This window comes from Salmo salar, chromosome ssa07 (assembly GCF_905237065.1).
Source record: "Salmo salar chromosome ssa07, Ssal_v3.1, whole genome shotgun sequence".
Lineage (NCBI taxonomy): Eukaryota > Metazoa > Chordata > Actinopteri > Salmoniformes > Salmonidae > Salmo > Salmo salar.
In genome coordinates, this window is record NC_059448.1 from 21736758 (window position 1) to 21752688 (window position 15931).

Below are 15931 nucleotides of genomic sequence, written 5' to 3' on the forward strand. Positions count from 1 at the left end.
GCAATGATCATGAGAACGGTGAGGAATCAGCCCAGAACTACACGGGAGGATCTTTTCAATGATCTCAAGGCAGCTGGGACCATAGTCACCAAGAAAACAATTGGTAACACACTACGCCGCGAAGGACTGAAATCCTGCAGCGCCCGCAAGGTCCCCCTGCTCAAGAAAGCACATATACATGCCCGTCTGAAGTTTACCAATGAACATCTGAATGAATCAGAGGACAACTGGGTGAAAGTGTTGTGGTCAGATGAGACCAAAATGGAGCTCATTGGCATCAATTCAACTCATCGTGTTTGGAGGAGGAGGAATGCTGCCTATGACCCCAAGAACACCATCCCCACCGTCAAAATTGGAGGTGGAAACATTATGCTTTGGGGGTGTTTTTCTGCTAAGGGGACAGGACAACTTCACCGCATCAAAGGGACGATGGACGGGGCCATGTACCGTCAAATCTTGGGTGAGAACCTCCTTCCCTCAGCCAGGGCATTCAAAATGGGTCATGGATGGGTATTCCAGCATGACAATGACCCAAAACACATGGCCAAGGCAACAAAGGAGTGGCTCAAGAAGAAGCACATTAAGGTCCTGGAGTGGCCTAGCCAGTCTCCAGACCTTTATCCCATAGAAAATCTGTGGAGGGAGCTGAAGGTTCGAGTTGCCAAATGTCAGCCTCTAAACCTTAATGACTTGGAGAAGATCTGCAAAGAGGAGTGGGACAAAATCCCTCCTGAGATGTGTGCAAACCTGGTGGCCAACTACAAGAAACGTCTGACCTCTGTGATTGCCAACAAGGGTTTTGCCACCAAGTACTAAGTCATGTTTTGTAGAGGGGTCAAATACTTATTTCCCTCATTAAAATGCAAATCATTTTATAACATTTTTGACATGCGTTTTTCTGGATTCTTTTTTTGTTATTCTGTCTCTCACTGTTGAAATAAACCTACCATTAAAATTATAGACTGATAATTTCTTTGTCAGTGGGCAAACGTTCAAAATCAGCAGGGGATCAAATACTTTTTTCCCTCACTGTACCTCCTTCCCTTGGTTGTGATCCTGGGTGTTGTGCTGATAGACATTCTCATCCTGGTCCTCAAGATCAGACGAGACACAAACAGACACAACACAGGTATGTGTTGTGTCTGTTTGTTTCATGATAAATCAAATCAAAATAAATTGATTTATAAAGCCCTTCTTACATCAGCTGATATCTCAAAGTGCTGTACAGTAACCCAGCCTAAAACCCCAAACAGCAAGCAATGCAGGTGTAGAAGCACGTTGGCTAGGAAAAACTCCCTAGAAAGGCCAGAACCTAGGAAGAAACCTAGAGAGGCTATGAGGGCTGGCCAGTCCTCTTCTGGCTGTGCCGGGTGGAGATTATAACAGCACATGGCCAAGATGTTCAAATGTTCATAGATGAACAGCAGGGTCAAATAATAATAATCACAGTGATTGTCAAGGGTGCAACAGGTCAGCACCTCAAGAGTAAATGTCAGTTGGATTTTCACAGCGGGTCATTCAGAGTAGCTCTATCGCTCCTGCTGTCTCTAGAGAGTTGAAAACAGCAGGTCTGGGACAGGTAGCACGTCCGGTGAACAGGTCCTGGTTCCATAGCCGCAGGCAGAACATTTGAAACTGGAGCAGCAGCACGGCCAGGTGGACTGGGGACAGCAAGGAGTCATCAGGCCAGGTAGTCCTGAGGCATGGTCCTAGGGCCAGGTCCCCCGAGAGAGAAAGAAAGAATTAGAGAGAGCATACTTAAATTCACACAAGACACCGGATAAGACAGGAGAAATACTCCAGACATAACAGACTGACCCTAGCCCCCCCAACACAAACTATTGCAGTATAAATACTGGAGGCTGAGACAGGAGGGGTCGGGAGACACTGTGGCCCCGTCCAACGATACTCCCGGACAGGGCCAAACAGGCAGGATATAACCCCACCAACTTTGCCAAACCACAGCCCTCACACCACTAGAGGGATATCTTCAAACACCAACTTACATCCTGAGACAGGGCTGAGTATAGCCCACAAAGGTCTTCGCCACGGCACAACCCAAGGGGGGGCGCCAACCCAGACAGGAAGATCACGTCAGTGACTCAACCCACTCAAGTGACGCACCCCTCCTAGGGACGGCATGGAAGAGAACCAGTAAGCCTGAGAATCCCAATGGAGAGAGGGGAACCGGCCAGGCAGAGACAGCAAGGGCGGTTCGTTGCTCCAGTGCCTTTCCGTTCATCTTCACACTCCTGGGCCAGACTACACTCAATCATAGGACCTACTGAAGAGATGAGTCTTCAGTAAAGACTTAAAAGTTGAGACAGAGTCTGCGTCTCTCACATGGGTAGGCAGACCATTCCATAAAAATGGAGCTCTATAGGAGAAAGCCCTGCCTCCAGCTGTTTCCTTAGAAAATCTAGGGACAGTTAGGAGGCCTGCATCTTGTGACGTACGTGTAGGTATGTATGGCAGGACCAAATCGGAAAGATAGGTAGGAGCAAGCCCATGTAATGCTTTGTAGGTCAGCAGTAAAACCTTGAAATCAGCCCTTGCCTTAACCTGTTAGGGCTAGTGGGCAGTATTGACACGGCCGGATAAAAAACGTACCCGATTTAATCTGGTTACTACTCCTGCCCAGTAACTAGAATATGCATATAATTATTGGCTTTGGATAGAAAACACCCTAAAGTTCCTAAAACTGTTTGAATGGTGTCTGTGAGTATAACAGAACTCAAATGGCAGGCCAATACCTGAGAAGATTCCATGCAGGAAGTGGCCTGTCTGACAAGTTGTGTTTCATCTTGACTCTTTTTATTGAAGACTGAGGATCTTTGCTCTAACGTGACACTTCCTACGGCTCCCATAGGCTCTCAGAGCCCGGGAAAACGCTGAACGATATCGAGGCAGCCTCTCGCTGAAACACATTATCGCTTTTGGCAAGTGGCCGATCAGAGTACTATGGGCTTAGGCGCGTGCCCGAGTCGATCCCATGCTTTATTTTCTTTCGTCTGTTTACCTAAACGCAGATTCCCGGTCGGAATATTATCGCTTTTTTACGAGAAAAATGGCATAAACATTTATTTTAAACAGCGGTTGACATGCTTCGAAGTACGGTAATGGAATATTTAGAATTTTTTTGTCACGAATTGCGCCATGCTCGTCACCCTTATTTACCCTTTCGGATAGTGTCTTGAACGCACGAACAAAACGCCGCTGTTTGGATATAACTATGGATTATTTTGAACCAAACCAACATTTGTTATTGAAGTAGAAGTCCTGGGAGTGCATTCTGACGAAGACAGCAAAGGTAATAACATTTTTCTTATAGTAAATCTGACTTTGGTGAGTGCTAAACTTGCTGGGTGTCTAAATAGCTAGCCCTGTGATGCCGGGCTATCTACTGAGAATATTGCAAAATGTGCTTTCACCGAAAAGCTATTTTAAAATCGGACATATCGAGTGCATAGAGGAGTTCTGTATCTATAATTCTTAAAATAATTGTTATGCTTTTTGTGAACGTTTATCGTGAGTAATTTAGTAAATTCACCGGCAGTGTTCGGTGGGAATGCTAGTCACATGCTAGTCACATGCTAATGTAAAAAGCTGTTTTTTGATATAAATATGAACTTGATTGAACAAAACATGCATGTATTGTATAACATAATGTCCTAGGGTTGTCATCTGATGAAGATCATCAAAGGTTAGTGCTGCATTTAGCTGTGGTTTGGGTTTATGTGACATTATATGCTAGCTTGAAAAATGGGTGTCTGATTATTTCTGGCTTGGTACTCTGCTGACATAATCTAATGTTTTGCTTTCGTTGTAAAGCCTTTTTGAAATCGGACAGTGTGGTTAGATTACCGAGAGTCTTGTCTTTAAAATGGTGTAAAATAGTCATATGTTTGAAAAATTGAAGTTTTTGCATTTTTTAGGTTTTTGAATAACGGGATTACACTGGCTGTTACGTAGGTGGGACGATTTGGTGCCACCTACCCTAGAGAGGTTAACAGGAAGCCAGTGTAGAGAGGCTAGCACTGGAGTAATATGATTTAAAAAAAAATTCTAGTCAAGATTCTAGCAGCCGTGTTTAGCACTAGCTGAAGTTTATTTAACGCTTTATAGCCGGAAAGTAGAGCATTGCAGTAGTCTAACTTAGAAGTGACAAAAGAATGGATACATTTTTCTGCATCATTTGTGGACAGAAAGTTTCTGATTTTTGCAATGTTACGCAGATGGAGAAAAGCTGTCCTTGAATCAGTCTTGATATGTTCATCAAAAGAGAGATCAGGTTCCAGAGTAACGCTGAGTTCCTTCACAGTTTTATTTGAGACGACTGTACAACCATCAAGAATAATTGTCAGATTCAACAGAAGATCTCTTTGTTTCTTGGGACCTAGAACAAGCATCTCTGTTTTGTCCGAGTTTAAAAGTAGAACATTTTCAGCCATCCACTTCCTTATGTCTGAAACACAGGCTTCCAGCGAGGGCAATTTTGGGGCTTCACCATGTTTCATCGAAATGTACAGCTGTGTGTCATCTGCATAGCAGTGAAAGTTAACATTATGTTTCTGAATGACATCACCAAGAGGTAAAAATATAGTGAAAACAAGAGTGGTCCTAAAACGGAACCTTAAGGAACACCGGAATTTACAGTTGATTTGTCAGAGGACAAACCATCCACAGAGACAAACTGATATCTTTCCGACAGATAAGATCTAAACCAGGCCAGAACTTGTCCGTGTAGACCAATTTGGGTTTCCAATCTCTCCAAAAGAATGTGGTGATCGATGGTATCAAAAGCAGCACTAAGGTCTAGGAGCACGAGGACAGATGCAGAGCCTCGGTCTGACGCCATTAAAAGGTCATTTACCACCTTCACAAGTGCAGTCTCAGTGCTATGATGGGGTCTAAAACCAGACTGAAGCGTTTCGTATACATTGTTTGTCTTCATGAAGGCAGTGAGTTGCTGCGCAACAGCTTTTTCAATTTTTTTGAGAGGAATGGGAGATTCGATATAGGCCGATAGTTTCTTATATTCTCTGGGTCAAGGTTTGGCTTTTTCAAGAGAGGCTTTATTACTGCCACTTTTAGTGAGTTTGGTACACATCTGGTGGATAGAGAGCCGTTTATTATGTTCAACATAGGAGGGCCAAGCACAGGAAGCAGCTCTTTCAGTAGTTTAGTTGGAATAGGGTCCAGTATGCAGCTTGAAGGTTTAGAGGCCATGATTTGTTTCATCATTGTGTCAAGAGATATAGTACTAAAACACTTGAGTGTCTCCCTTGATCCTAGGTCCTGGCAGAGTTGTGCAGACTTAGGACATCTGAGTTTTGGAGGAATACGCAGATTTAAAGAGGAGTCCGTAATTTGCTTTCTAATGATCATGATCTTTTCCTCAAAGAAGTTCATGAATTTATCACTGCTGAAGTGAAAGACATCCTCTCTGGGGGAATGCTGCTTTTTAGTTAGCTTTGCGACAGTATCAAAAATACATTTTAGATTGTTCTTATTTTCCTCAATTAAGTTGGAAAAAATAGGATGATCAAGCAGCAGTGAGGGCTCTTCGATACTGCACGGTACTGTCTTTCCAAGCTAGTCGGAAGACTTCCAGTTTGGTGTGGCGCCATTTCCGTTCCAATTTTCTGGAAGCTTGCTTCAGAGCGCGGGCATTTTCTGTATACCAGGGAGCTAGTTTCTTATGACAAATGGTTTTTGGTTTTAGGGGTGCGACTGCATCTAGGGTATTGCACAAGGTTAAATTGAGTTCCTCAGTTAGGTGGTTAACTGATTTTTGTACTCTGAAGTCCTTGGGTAGGCGGAGGGAGTCTGGAAGGGCATCTAGGAATCTTTGGGTTGTCCGAGAATTTATAGCACGACTTTCAATGATCCTTGGTTGGGGTCTGAGCAGATTATTTGTTGCGATTGCAAACGTAATAAAATGGTGGTCCGATAGTCCAGGATTATGAGGAAAAACATTAAGATCCACAACATTTATTCCACGGGACAAAACTAGGTCCAGAGTATGACTGTGGCAGTCAGCAGGTCCGGAGACATGTTGGACAAAACGCACTGAGTCGATGATGGCTCCGAAAGCCTTTTGGAGTGGGTCTGTGGACTTTTCCATGTGAATATTAAAGTCACCAAAAATTTGAATATTATCTGCCATGACTACAAGGTCCGATAGGAATTCAGGGAACTCAGTGAGGAACGCTGTATATGACCCAGGAGGCCTGTAAACAGTAGCTATAAAAAGTGATTGAGTTGGCTGCATAGATTTCATGACTAGAAGCTCAAAAGATGAAAAACACATTTTTTGGGGCAAATTGAAATTTGCTATCATAAATGTTAGCAACACCTCCGCCTTTGCGGGATGCGCGGGCGATATGGTCACTAGTGTAACCAGGAGGTGAGGTCTCATTTAACACATTAAATTCATCAAGCTTAAGCCATGTTTCAGTCAGGCCAAACACATCAAGATTATGATTAGTGATTAGTTCACTGACTATAACTACCTTGGAAGTGAGGGATCTAACATTAACCTCTATGGGCTAGGTGCGTCCCACCTACTCAACAGCCAGTGTAATCACGTGGCACGATATACAAATACCTCAAAAATGCAAAAACTTCAATTTTTCAAACATATGACTATTTTACACAATTTTAAAGACAAGACTCTCGTTAATCTAACCACACTGTCCGATTTCAAAAAGGCTTTAAAGCGAAAGCAAAACATTAGATTATGTAAGCAGAGTACCCAGCCAGAAATAATCAGACACCCATTTTTCAAGCTAGCATATAATGTCACATAAACCCAAACCACAGCTAAATGCAGCACTAACCTTTGATGATCTTCATCAGATGACAACCCTAGGACATTATGTTATACAATGCATGCATGTTTTGTTCAATCAAGTTCATATTTATATCAAAAAACAGCTTTTTTACATTAGCATGTGACGTTCAGAACTAGCATACCCCCCGCAAACATCCGGTGAATTTACTAAATTACTCACGATAAACGTTCACAAAAAACATAACAATTATTTTAAGAATTATAGATACAGAACTCCTCTATGCACTCGATATGTCCGATTTTAAAATAGCTTTTCAGTGAAAGCACATTTTGCAATATTCTCAGTAGATAGCCCAGCCATCACGGCTAGCCATTTAGACACCGACCAAGTTTAGCCCTGACTAAACTCCGATTTACTATTACAAAGTTTGATTACCTTTGATGTTTTTCATCAGAATGCACTCCCAGGACTGCTACTTCAATAACAAATGTTGGTTTGGTTCAAAATAATCCATAGTTATATCCAAACAGCGGCGTTTTGTTCGTGCGTTCAAGACAATATCCGAAGTGTAAATAAGGGTCACGAGCATGGCAAAATTCGTGACAAAAGATTTCTAAATATTCCATTACCGTACTTCGAAGCATGTCAACCGCTGTTTAACCTGTTATGCTAGGGGGCAGTATTTTCACGGCTGGATAAAAAACATACCCGATTTAATCTGGTTACCACTCCTACCCAGTAACTAGAATATGCATATACTTATTACATATGGATAGAAAACACCCTAAAGTTTCTAAAACTGTTTGAATGGTGTCTGTGAGTATAACAGAACTCATTTGGCAGGCAAAAACCTGACAAGGTTTCAGGCAGGAAGTGGCCTGTCTGACAAGGTGTCGTTCTTCTTGTCTCTGTTTATTGAAGAGTGAGGATCTTAGCTGTCCCGTGACACTTCCTACGGCTGCCATAGGGTCTCAGAAGGCGGTAAAAAGCTGAATCGTGGCTTTGCAGGCTCTGGCTGAAAAAAAAGTAGCGCGTTTGGGTAGTGGCTGGTTACAGTACTGTGAGACTCAGGTGCGTGCCCGCGTCGACCGAAAGCTTTGTTTACTTTGCTCAGTTTAGCTAAAAGGAGATTCCCGGTCGGAATATTATCGCTTTTTTACGAGAAAAATTGCATAAAAATGGATTTTAAACAGCGGTTGACATGCTTCGAAGTACGGTAATGGAATATTTCGATTTTTTTTGTCACAAATTGCGCTATGCGCGCGACCCTGATTTACCATTTCAGATAGTGTCTGGGACGCACGAACAAAACGCCGCTATTCGGATATAACGATGGATTATTTTGGACCAAACCAACATTTGTTATTGAAGTAGCAGTCCTGGGAGTGCATTCTGACGAAGACAACAAAAGGTAATGAAACTTTTATAATAGTAAAGCTGATATTGGTGAGTGCTAAACTTGCCGGGTGTCTAAATAGCTAGCCCGTGATGCCTGGGCTATGTACTTAGAATATTGCAAAATGTGCTTTCACCAAAAAGCTATTTTAAAATCGGACATATCGAGTGCATAGAGGAGGTCTGTATCTATAATTCTTAAAATAATTGTTATGCTTTTTGTGAATGTTTATCGTGAGTAATTTAGTAAAATGTTAGCGAATTCCCCGGAAGTTTGCGGGGGTATGCTAGTTCTGAACGTCACATGCTAATGTAAAAAGCTGGTTTTTGATATAAATATGAACTTGATTGAACAAAACATGCATGTATTGTAAAACATAATGTCCTAGGGTTGTCATCTGATGAAGATCATAAAAGGTTAGTGCTGCATTTAGCTGTCTTCTGGGTTTTTGTGACATTATATGCTAGCTTGAAAAATGGGTGTCTGATTATTTCTGGCTTGGTACTCTGCTGACATAATCTAATGTTTTGCTTTCGTTGTAAAGCCTTTTTGAAATCGGACAGTGTGGTTAGATAAAGGAGAGTCTTATCTTTAAAATGCTGTGAAATAGTCATATGTTTGAAAAATTGAAGTTTTTGTATTTTAGAGGAGTTTGTATTTCGCGCCACGCCCATCATTGGATATTGGAGCAGGTGTTCCGCTAGCGGAACGTCTAGATGTAAGAGGTTAAAATCAATTTTTATGCCATTTTTCTCGTAAAAAAGCGATAATATTCCGACCGGGAATCTGCGTTTAGGTAAACAGACGAAAGAAAACAAAGCATTCGGTCGACTCGCGCACGCGCCTGAGTCTCACAGTACTGTAACCAGCCACTACCCAAACGCGCTACTTTTTTTCAACCAGAGCCTGCAAAGCCACGATTCAGCTTTTTGCCGCCTTCTGAGAGCCCATGGGAGCCGTAGGAAGTGTCACGTAACAGCAGAGATCCTCTGTAATGGATAGAGATAATCAAGAAGGGCAAGAAATTGTCAGACAGGGCACTTCCTGCATGGAATCTTCTCAGGTTTTGGCCTGCCAAATGAGTTCTGTTATACTCACAGACACCATTCAAACAGTTTTAGAAACTTTGGAGTGTTTTCTATCCAATGCTAATAATTATATGCATATTCTAGTTTCTGGGCAGGAGTAATAATCAGATTAAATCGGGTACGTTTTTTATCCGGCTGTGAAAATAATGCCCCCAAGCCAAAACAGGTTAATCCTAAACACATACAAAGTGGGATGTATACAGTACAGGGCAACAGAAGACAAACAGAAAAGGGGCTAATGATCTTGGAGATGGGGCAAGGGCTGATAAACCGGGGGGGAAGTTCGCGGGACTCCACCCGGAGGGGAAGGTCTCGAGTGGACAGCCATACCCTCTGCCCGAGACAATACCGGGGAGCCGAGGGTCCGGTGGCGGTTCGCTTGACGTCGATACCTGGAGGTGGTCTTGAGAAGAGCCGACCGGGCTGTCTTCCAGGTATGGCCACAGCGGCGGACAAACATCTGGGTCAAGGGTATGCCGACCTCTTCCTCCAGGAAGAGCGGGGGATGATAACCCAGGGAACACTCGAAACGCGAGAGTCCAGTGGCAGTGCAGAGGAGGGTGTTACGGGCATGTTCAACCCACACTAGTTGCTGGTTCAAGGTGGTGGGGTTGGCGGAGACAAGGCAGCGAAGCGTCGTCTCCAGGTCTTGATTGGCTCGCACTGACTGGCCGGAGACGTTCGGGGACGTCGGGGACTTCCGTGATGCCTCGGAGGCGAGTTGGAATTCTTGGGCGGGAGAGTGGAATCGGACCTCCTCTCCTTCTTACGTTCCCGTAGTCACCCATCGATCTGGATGGTCAAGGCAATGAGCGAGTTGAGATCCATCGGTAGTTCCCGGGCTGCTAGTTCGTCCTTAACCTCCTCCGATACTCTGTACAGGAATGTGTCGAACAGCAATTCCGGGTTCCAGGCACTCTCAGCTGTCAATGTGCGGAAATCCACCGCATAGTCTACCACACTGCAGGAGTCTTGCCGAAGCTTCCGGTCAGTCTCTCTCCCGGATAATTGAGAATCAAAAACCTTCTTCACCTCCGCCACAAACTCCTCCAGACTGAAGCATACGGCCGACTGTTGCTCCCACACGACCGTAGCCCAGGCGAGAGCCCTCCCGGACCTCAGCATGATGAGGTATGCTATCTTCGAGAGATCCGAGGGGAAGGAGGAGGGCTACAGCTCGATGATGAGAGAACACTGCATGAGAAACGCACGATAGGTTCCCGACTCTCCAGCGAAGTGTTCCGGGAGAGCTAAGCAGGGCTCTTGAGAAACTGAGAGGCCGCTTTGCTAACAGCCCAGGTTACCATTTTGTAGCTCTGTGTCTCTGCTTTAATCCAACGTAAAAATAACAATTTCTAATTTTGCGAGATAAGATCGAATCAAGGCGGTCAGTCATATTTGGTATTTTTTTTATAGGATGACCTTGAGGGGCAAAGTACCCAACAGTAGACTATTGCATTATACTGATCACTTCTAAAGACAAATAAAGAGTTAAACCAAAATTGCCTTTGTCATGATGTTATTTGCCTCTTAGTATTTCCTGTCTTGGCTTTGCACTGATTACAGCCCCCTATTCCGAGAAGCAACTTATAAAGAGAATATGATTGGGGTCTGAGGTGGAGGAGGGGCCAGTGAGGGTACGCATCACTTCCTGTGGTGTGAGTGACAGGAAGGAGCAGCTCAGTGTAGAGTGAGACCTGAGGTGAACATCACTGAGTCTCTCATAGATTAACACTGGAGGATGAAATGTCTCTCTCTCTCTCTCTCTCTCTCTCTCTCTCCCTCTCTCTCTCTCTTTCTCTCTCTCTCCAGATTTCCAGTACACCTGCCAAATGATAGAATTGGCAAAATATTTGTGTGTAAGTGTAAATGGTGGGTGATTTGAGTGCTTGGGGGGGGTGTCTTTACACACCTCTCTTCATCTGTTCATCTGGACAGTAAACACCAGACCCCTGCCGCTCAGTTATATGTGCAAAGTATGTCAAGAATACAAATAACAAGCAAAAGCATTTTCCAAACGCTAAACTGTGCAGGGTTTCTTGAACTATAGGTCCTGAGTTATGAGAAAACATCTCTAATCACACACTATTTATTTTTACTTTGGGTCATTGGAGGACGATTTGGGTCAAGGGAGGACAGTCAATTTATCACTTGGGTCTCAAGGTTAAAATATTTAAGAACCCTAAAGGATTAAACAAGAGTAGAAAGTGCAGATAAAGACTTAGTGTGATCTCAATTTCTTTCTTTTTCATGAAGGAAGAGTTGACAAAACTATTGTCAACTCTTCCTTCATGAAAAAGAAAGAAATTAAGCCAACATAAACATATATTATTCAATGCTAATGCAGTTACAACAAGTATTAGTATTTAATGTTGGAGGCTTATGATAAAAACCAAGAACCAAAAATGCAGCTTTTATGCAGTGGTGGGTAAATGTGCATTATGGATGATTACTGTAACCCTTGGGCTGGGCTGGGTTGGTGTCGGAAGTATTAGCAGAACTAGAGATCATTCACCATTTCCTAGTTAAACCTTTATTTTCACTAGGCAAGTCAGTTAAGAACAAATTCTTATTTACAATGACGTCCAATTTCAGTCAATGTTTCATTTCTCTCAAAAAAGAAGCAGCCGTATCAAGCAATTATTTGATTGCCTCGATCCAGTAACTGACTTGCTTTAAAATGTATTTTTAAAAAGTAATTCCTGAGAAGCTCAGACTATGGTAAGCCAGAGGACACACGTCAAAGATTGTAGTCAGCCAATAAAATCTCTCGTTTCAGTGTTCCCTCCTACTGTATGATGGGTACACGTAAAGTGCCGTCATATATAAGGTGCATATAAAGTGTCCCACTGTCAGACCCACACACTATACAGTGCAGAAGGGACTAATGTTACAATGATGAATAGAGAAGTATTTATGTTTTACATCAACTTGGGTAAGTGTAAGACATTTTAATTGAGTTCCTTTTTTTAATCATTTTTAGTATGTAGTTTGAATATGATAAGTGAAGTGGATGTTCTGTCTGTAATGGGTAGAAATGCCTTTGATCCATTTTGTTTGTTTGCTTTGACAGTTTGTGCTTTTACCAAACCAAATGTAATCCAACCAACCCCTGTGATGGTTACTGAGCTGGGAGGTACAGTGACTCTCACTTGTCTTTGTTCAGATGAGTCAGTGACCAGATTTAATTGGTTCAAGCAGAGTTTTGGACAGAAACCCCTCCACATGACGTCATCTCTTTATGTTGGCCAAGATAGTTATTATTCCAACAACTTTATTAAGGACTTTACTGAGACCAAACGTTTGGGTGTGAGGAGAGGAGACTACAGCTGTAACTTGACCATATCCAAGACAGAGCCAGGGGACTCAGCTACATACTATTGTTCCATTACAGCCATCTATGAGCTCACATTTGGAGAGGGAACTGTTTTAATTGTCAAAGGTAACTAAACATTTGCTTCTTCAATTTCGAATTGTGTGACCCTGCATGTTGACATGTTCATAGACATGCTTCATCAAATGCTAGTAATGAATACATGGCTTTTCATGTTTTTCACCCACTTAGTTTTACTTTAGTTACTCACTCTCTTCAGACTCAGAGTCCAACATCATGTCTGTGCTCCAGCAGCCTGTGTCTGAGTCCGTCCAGCCAGGAGATTCTGTGACTCTGAACTGTACAATACACACTGAGACCTGTGCAGGAGAACACAGTGTCTATTGGTTCAGACATGGCTCAGGAGAATCCCGTCCAGGAATCATTTACACCCATGGAGACAGGAGTGATCAGTGTGAGAAGAGTTCTGAGACTGAGAAAAGCTGTGTCTACAACCTCCCAAAGAGGAACCTCAGCCTCTCTGATGCTGGAAGTTACTACTGTGCTGTGACCTCATGTGGGGAGATACTGTTTGGGAACGGGACCAAGTTGGACATTGACGGTAGGTGATACAGCTTACATTTTTCTTTATATCTACTGTATAGTCTACTGTGTAGAACATACACTTACTTGCTATTCTGGTTTCTTCTATTACTGTTTGAATTTCAACAGACCATAGAACAGACCCTCTTGTCTTGGTGTCCTGCCTGGGTGTAGCATTAGGTGTCACGTTCACCTTGATCATTGTCCTGGTTTGCATCATGTACAAGATGAACAAGACAACATGTGTGCAGTGCAGAGGTAAGTTACTATCCCTTGCTATTCGTTGATGTCACCATTTGCTGTTGTTTCAGCAGTGGAAGAAGTAGAAGTATCCTAATCTTTTTTGTAACTCTTTTTAGGACTCGTCTCTCAGACCAGAGGTCCTGCAGTTACCAGGTCAGACGCAGGGGTAAGCAGAAATACTTTTATATTGTCTGAATCAAATCAAATCAAATGTATTTATATAGCCCTTCTTACATCAGCTGATATCTCAAAGTGCTGTACAGAAACCCAGCCTAAAACCCCAAACAGCAAGCAATGCAGGTGTAGAAGCACGGTGGCTAGGAAAAACTCCCTAGAAAGGCCAAAACCTAGGAAGAAACCTAGAGAGGAACCAGGCTATGAGGGGTGGCCAGTCCTCTTCTGGCTGTGCCGGGTGGAGATTATAACAGCACATGGCCTAGATGTTCAAATGTTCATAAATGACCAGCATTGTCAAATAATAATAATCATAGTAGTTGTCGAGGGTGCAACAAGTTAGTAACACAAGAGTAAGTGTCAGTTGGCTTTTTAATAGCCGATCTTTGATAGTATCTCTACCGCTCCTGCTGTCTCTAGAGAGTTGAAAACAGCAGGTCTGGGACAGGTAGCACGTCCGGTGAATAGGTCAGGGTTCCAGCAGGTCTTGGACAACTGGTCTGGGACAGGTAGCACGTCTGGTGAACAGGTCAGGGTTCCATAGCTGCAGGCAGAACAGTTGGAACTGGAGCAGCAGCACGGCCAGGTGAACTGGGGACAGCAAGGAGTCATCAAGCCAGGTAGTCCTGAGGCATGGTCCTAGGGCGCAGGTCCTCCGAGAGAGAGAAAGAAAGAAAGAAAGAGAAAAAGAGAATTAGAGAGAGCATATTTAAATTCACACAGGACACCGGAAAAGACAAGAGAAATACTCCAGATGTGACAGACTGACCCTAGCCCCCCGACACTGAAGTCTATTGTGAAGCCTGTCTTGAACCAACTTCACTAATTGAATGTCAACAATGCTATTTTGTGCTTCACAGGACCAAGATGGAAACAGTCTCCATTACGTAGCTCTGAATCTGAGCAACAAGAAGAACAGGTCTAGAAGACAGAGAGGTCACATGGAGACAGTGGTGTATGCTGGAATTAGACAGTAGAACTGGATGAATGAAACAATTATCATTTTATACTAGATAACTCTTTAATAACTAGTTCTAGCTTCCTTAACTATCTATGAATGCATAAGCAGTCAAATGTGATAAACAGTGGTCATAGCTTTTTTGTTATACAAAGTTGAAATAATTGATTGCATTGCTTCTCTGACAAACCAATTTTTACATTTGAATAATAATAATAATAATAATAATAATAATAATAATAATAATTTGAGGGATGCTTGTACTTGTCTTGGTACAAAACTGTGTAATGAAAATATTTGTTGTTGTTGTTGCTAATCCCAACTCCCCCTGAGGCACCCGCAGGGAGTGGGTTCACAGCCAGGGTCACCATTGTACAGCACCCCTGGAGCAATTATGGTTAAGCGCCATGCTCAAGGGCACAATGATAGATTGTTCTTTTTTGTATTTATTTGTTGTGCTTATTTTAGCAACAGTAAACTAGTTGATTGTGTAAAGAAAAATAAAGTGTTTCCAACTGTTTGAATTTGAATCAGTTCAACTCATTGCATACTATGATGATATGGCGCGTTGTACAGACGGATGCTCTTAACTGTCTCAGACATTATGGTCTGTTTACAAAGCTTTGTGGTGAAGGTGGAGGTGTTGCAGTAACTTTCCACTGATGGAAACTAACCTCTTATAGACATTTAACACAGGAAGACTGACCTGCACCCACACTACTCTCTACTTTGTCCCTTAGGGCCCCTTACTGTTCACACTACTTAGTGGGTGTGAAACAGACCCTTCGTGCAGCAAAGGCCAATAAACACAAATGTGTAGGTCAAAGTTTACTTAGTTATGTGAAGTCTAGCAGTACCACATGTTACGGTAAATGATTTAGGCCTCTTGCAATAGATCTACTCATAGTGAAAGTTGCACAACAGCCACCACCACAGAAGGAGGACAAGCCATCGCCAGGCATCATTCTGTTGTAGCTTGTTTTAAAAAAATGATTTTTTTTAAGACATAGGCCTATTGTCATCCTACACACCCCCTCACATACACAGCAACCTATTTACAGGTAGGCTGTGGTCTGCTGTCAACAAAACACGACGCTGTAACAAGCTACACTTCGTGAGTCCTGCAGGTCTTCTGCACAGCACCCTCTGTCTGTCTGTCTGTCTGTCTGTCTGTCTGTCTGTCTGTCTGTCTGTCTGTCTGTCTGTCTGTCTGTCTGTCTGTCTGTCTGTCTGTCTGTCTGTCTGTCTGTCTGTCTGTCTGTCTGTCTGTCTGTCTGTCTGTCTGTCTGTCTGTCTGTCTGTCTGTCTGTCTGTCTGTCTGTCTGTCTCAATTCAAATCAAGGGCTTCATTGGCATGGG

The 15931-nt window shown here is 43.0% G+C and overlaps 1 protein-coding gene and 1 pseudogene across 2 annotated transcripts; one reads left to right on the forward strand and one right to left on the reverse strand.

The window, feature by feature from the left end:
• Nucleotides 1–15931, reverse strand: part of LOC123743870 (uncharacterized) — a 119399-nt pseudogene that overhangs the window by 6347 nt on the left and 97121 nt on the right.
• On the forward strand, nucleotides 12150–15058 carry LOC106608740 (uncharacterized). 2 transcript variants are annotated; one of them, XM_014206844.2, is made up of 6 exons: nucleotides 12150–12216; nucleotides 12355–12723; nucleotides 12875–13216; nucleotides 13327–13455; nucleotides 13557–13606; nucleotides 14475–15058. In XM_014206844.2, exons 1-6 carry the CDS (start codon nucleotides 12177–12179, stop codon nucleotides 14589–14591), a joined length of 1047 nt encoding a protein of 348 aa, XP_014062319.1. In that variant the 5' UTR covers nucleotides 12150–12176; the 3' UTR covers nucleotides 14592–15058. The 2 variants fall into 2 exon arrangements, with proteins under 2 accessions (XP_014062319.1, XP_045577678.1); XM_045721722.1 differs by lacking the exon at nucleotides 12150–12216 and having other exon boundaries at nucleotides 12280–12723.

Bases quoted from the DNA above. Each gene is read 5' to 3' on its own strand.
- LOC106608740 (XM_045721722.1), top strand. From the start codon at position 12,309: ATGGGTAGAAATGCCTTTGATCCATTTTGTTTGTTTGCTTTGACAGTT. The intron at 13,217-13,326 runs GTAGGTGATACA...GAATTTCAACAG, and splicing joins GACCAAGTTGGACATTGACG to ACCATAGAACAGACCCTCTT. The intron at 13,456-13,556 runs GTAAGTTACTAT...AACTCTTTTTAG, and splicing joins AACATGTGTGCAGTGCAGAG to GACTCGTCTCTCAGACCAGA.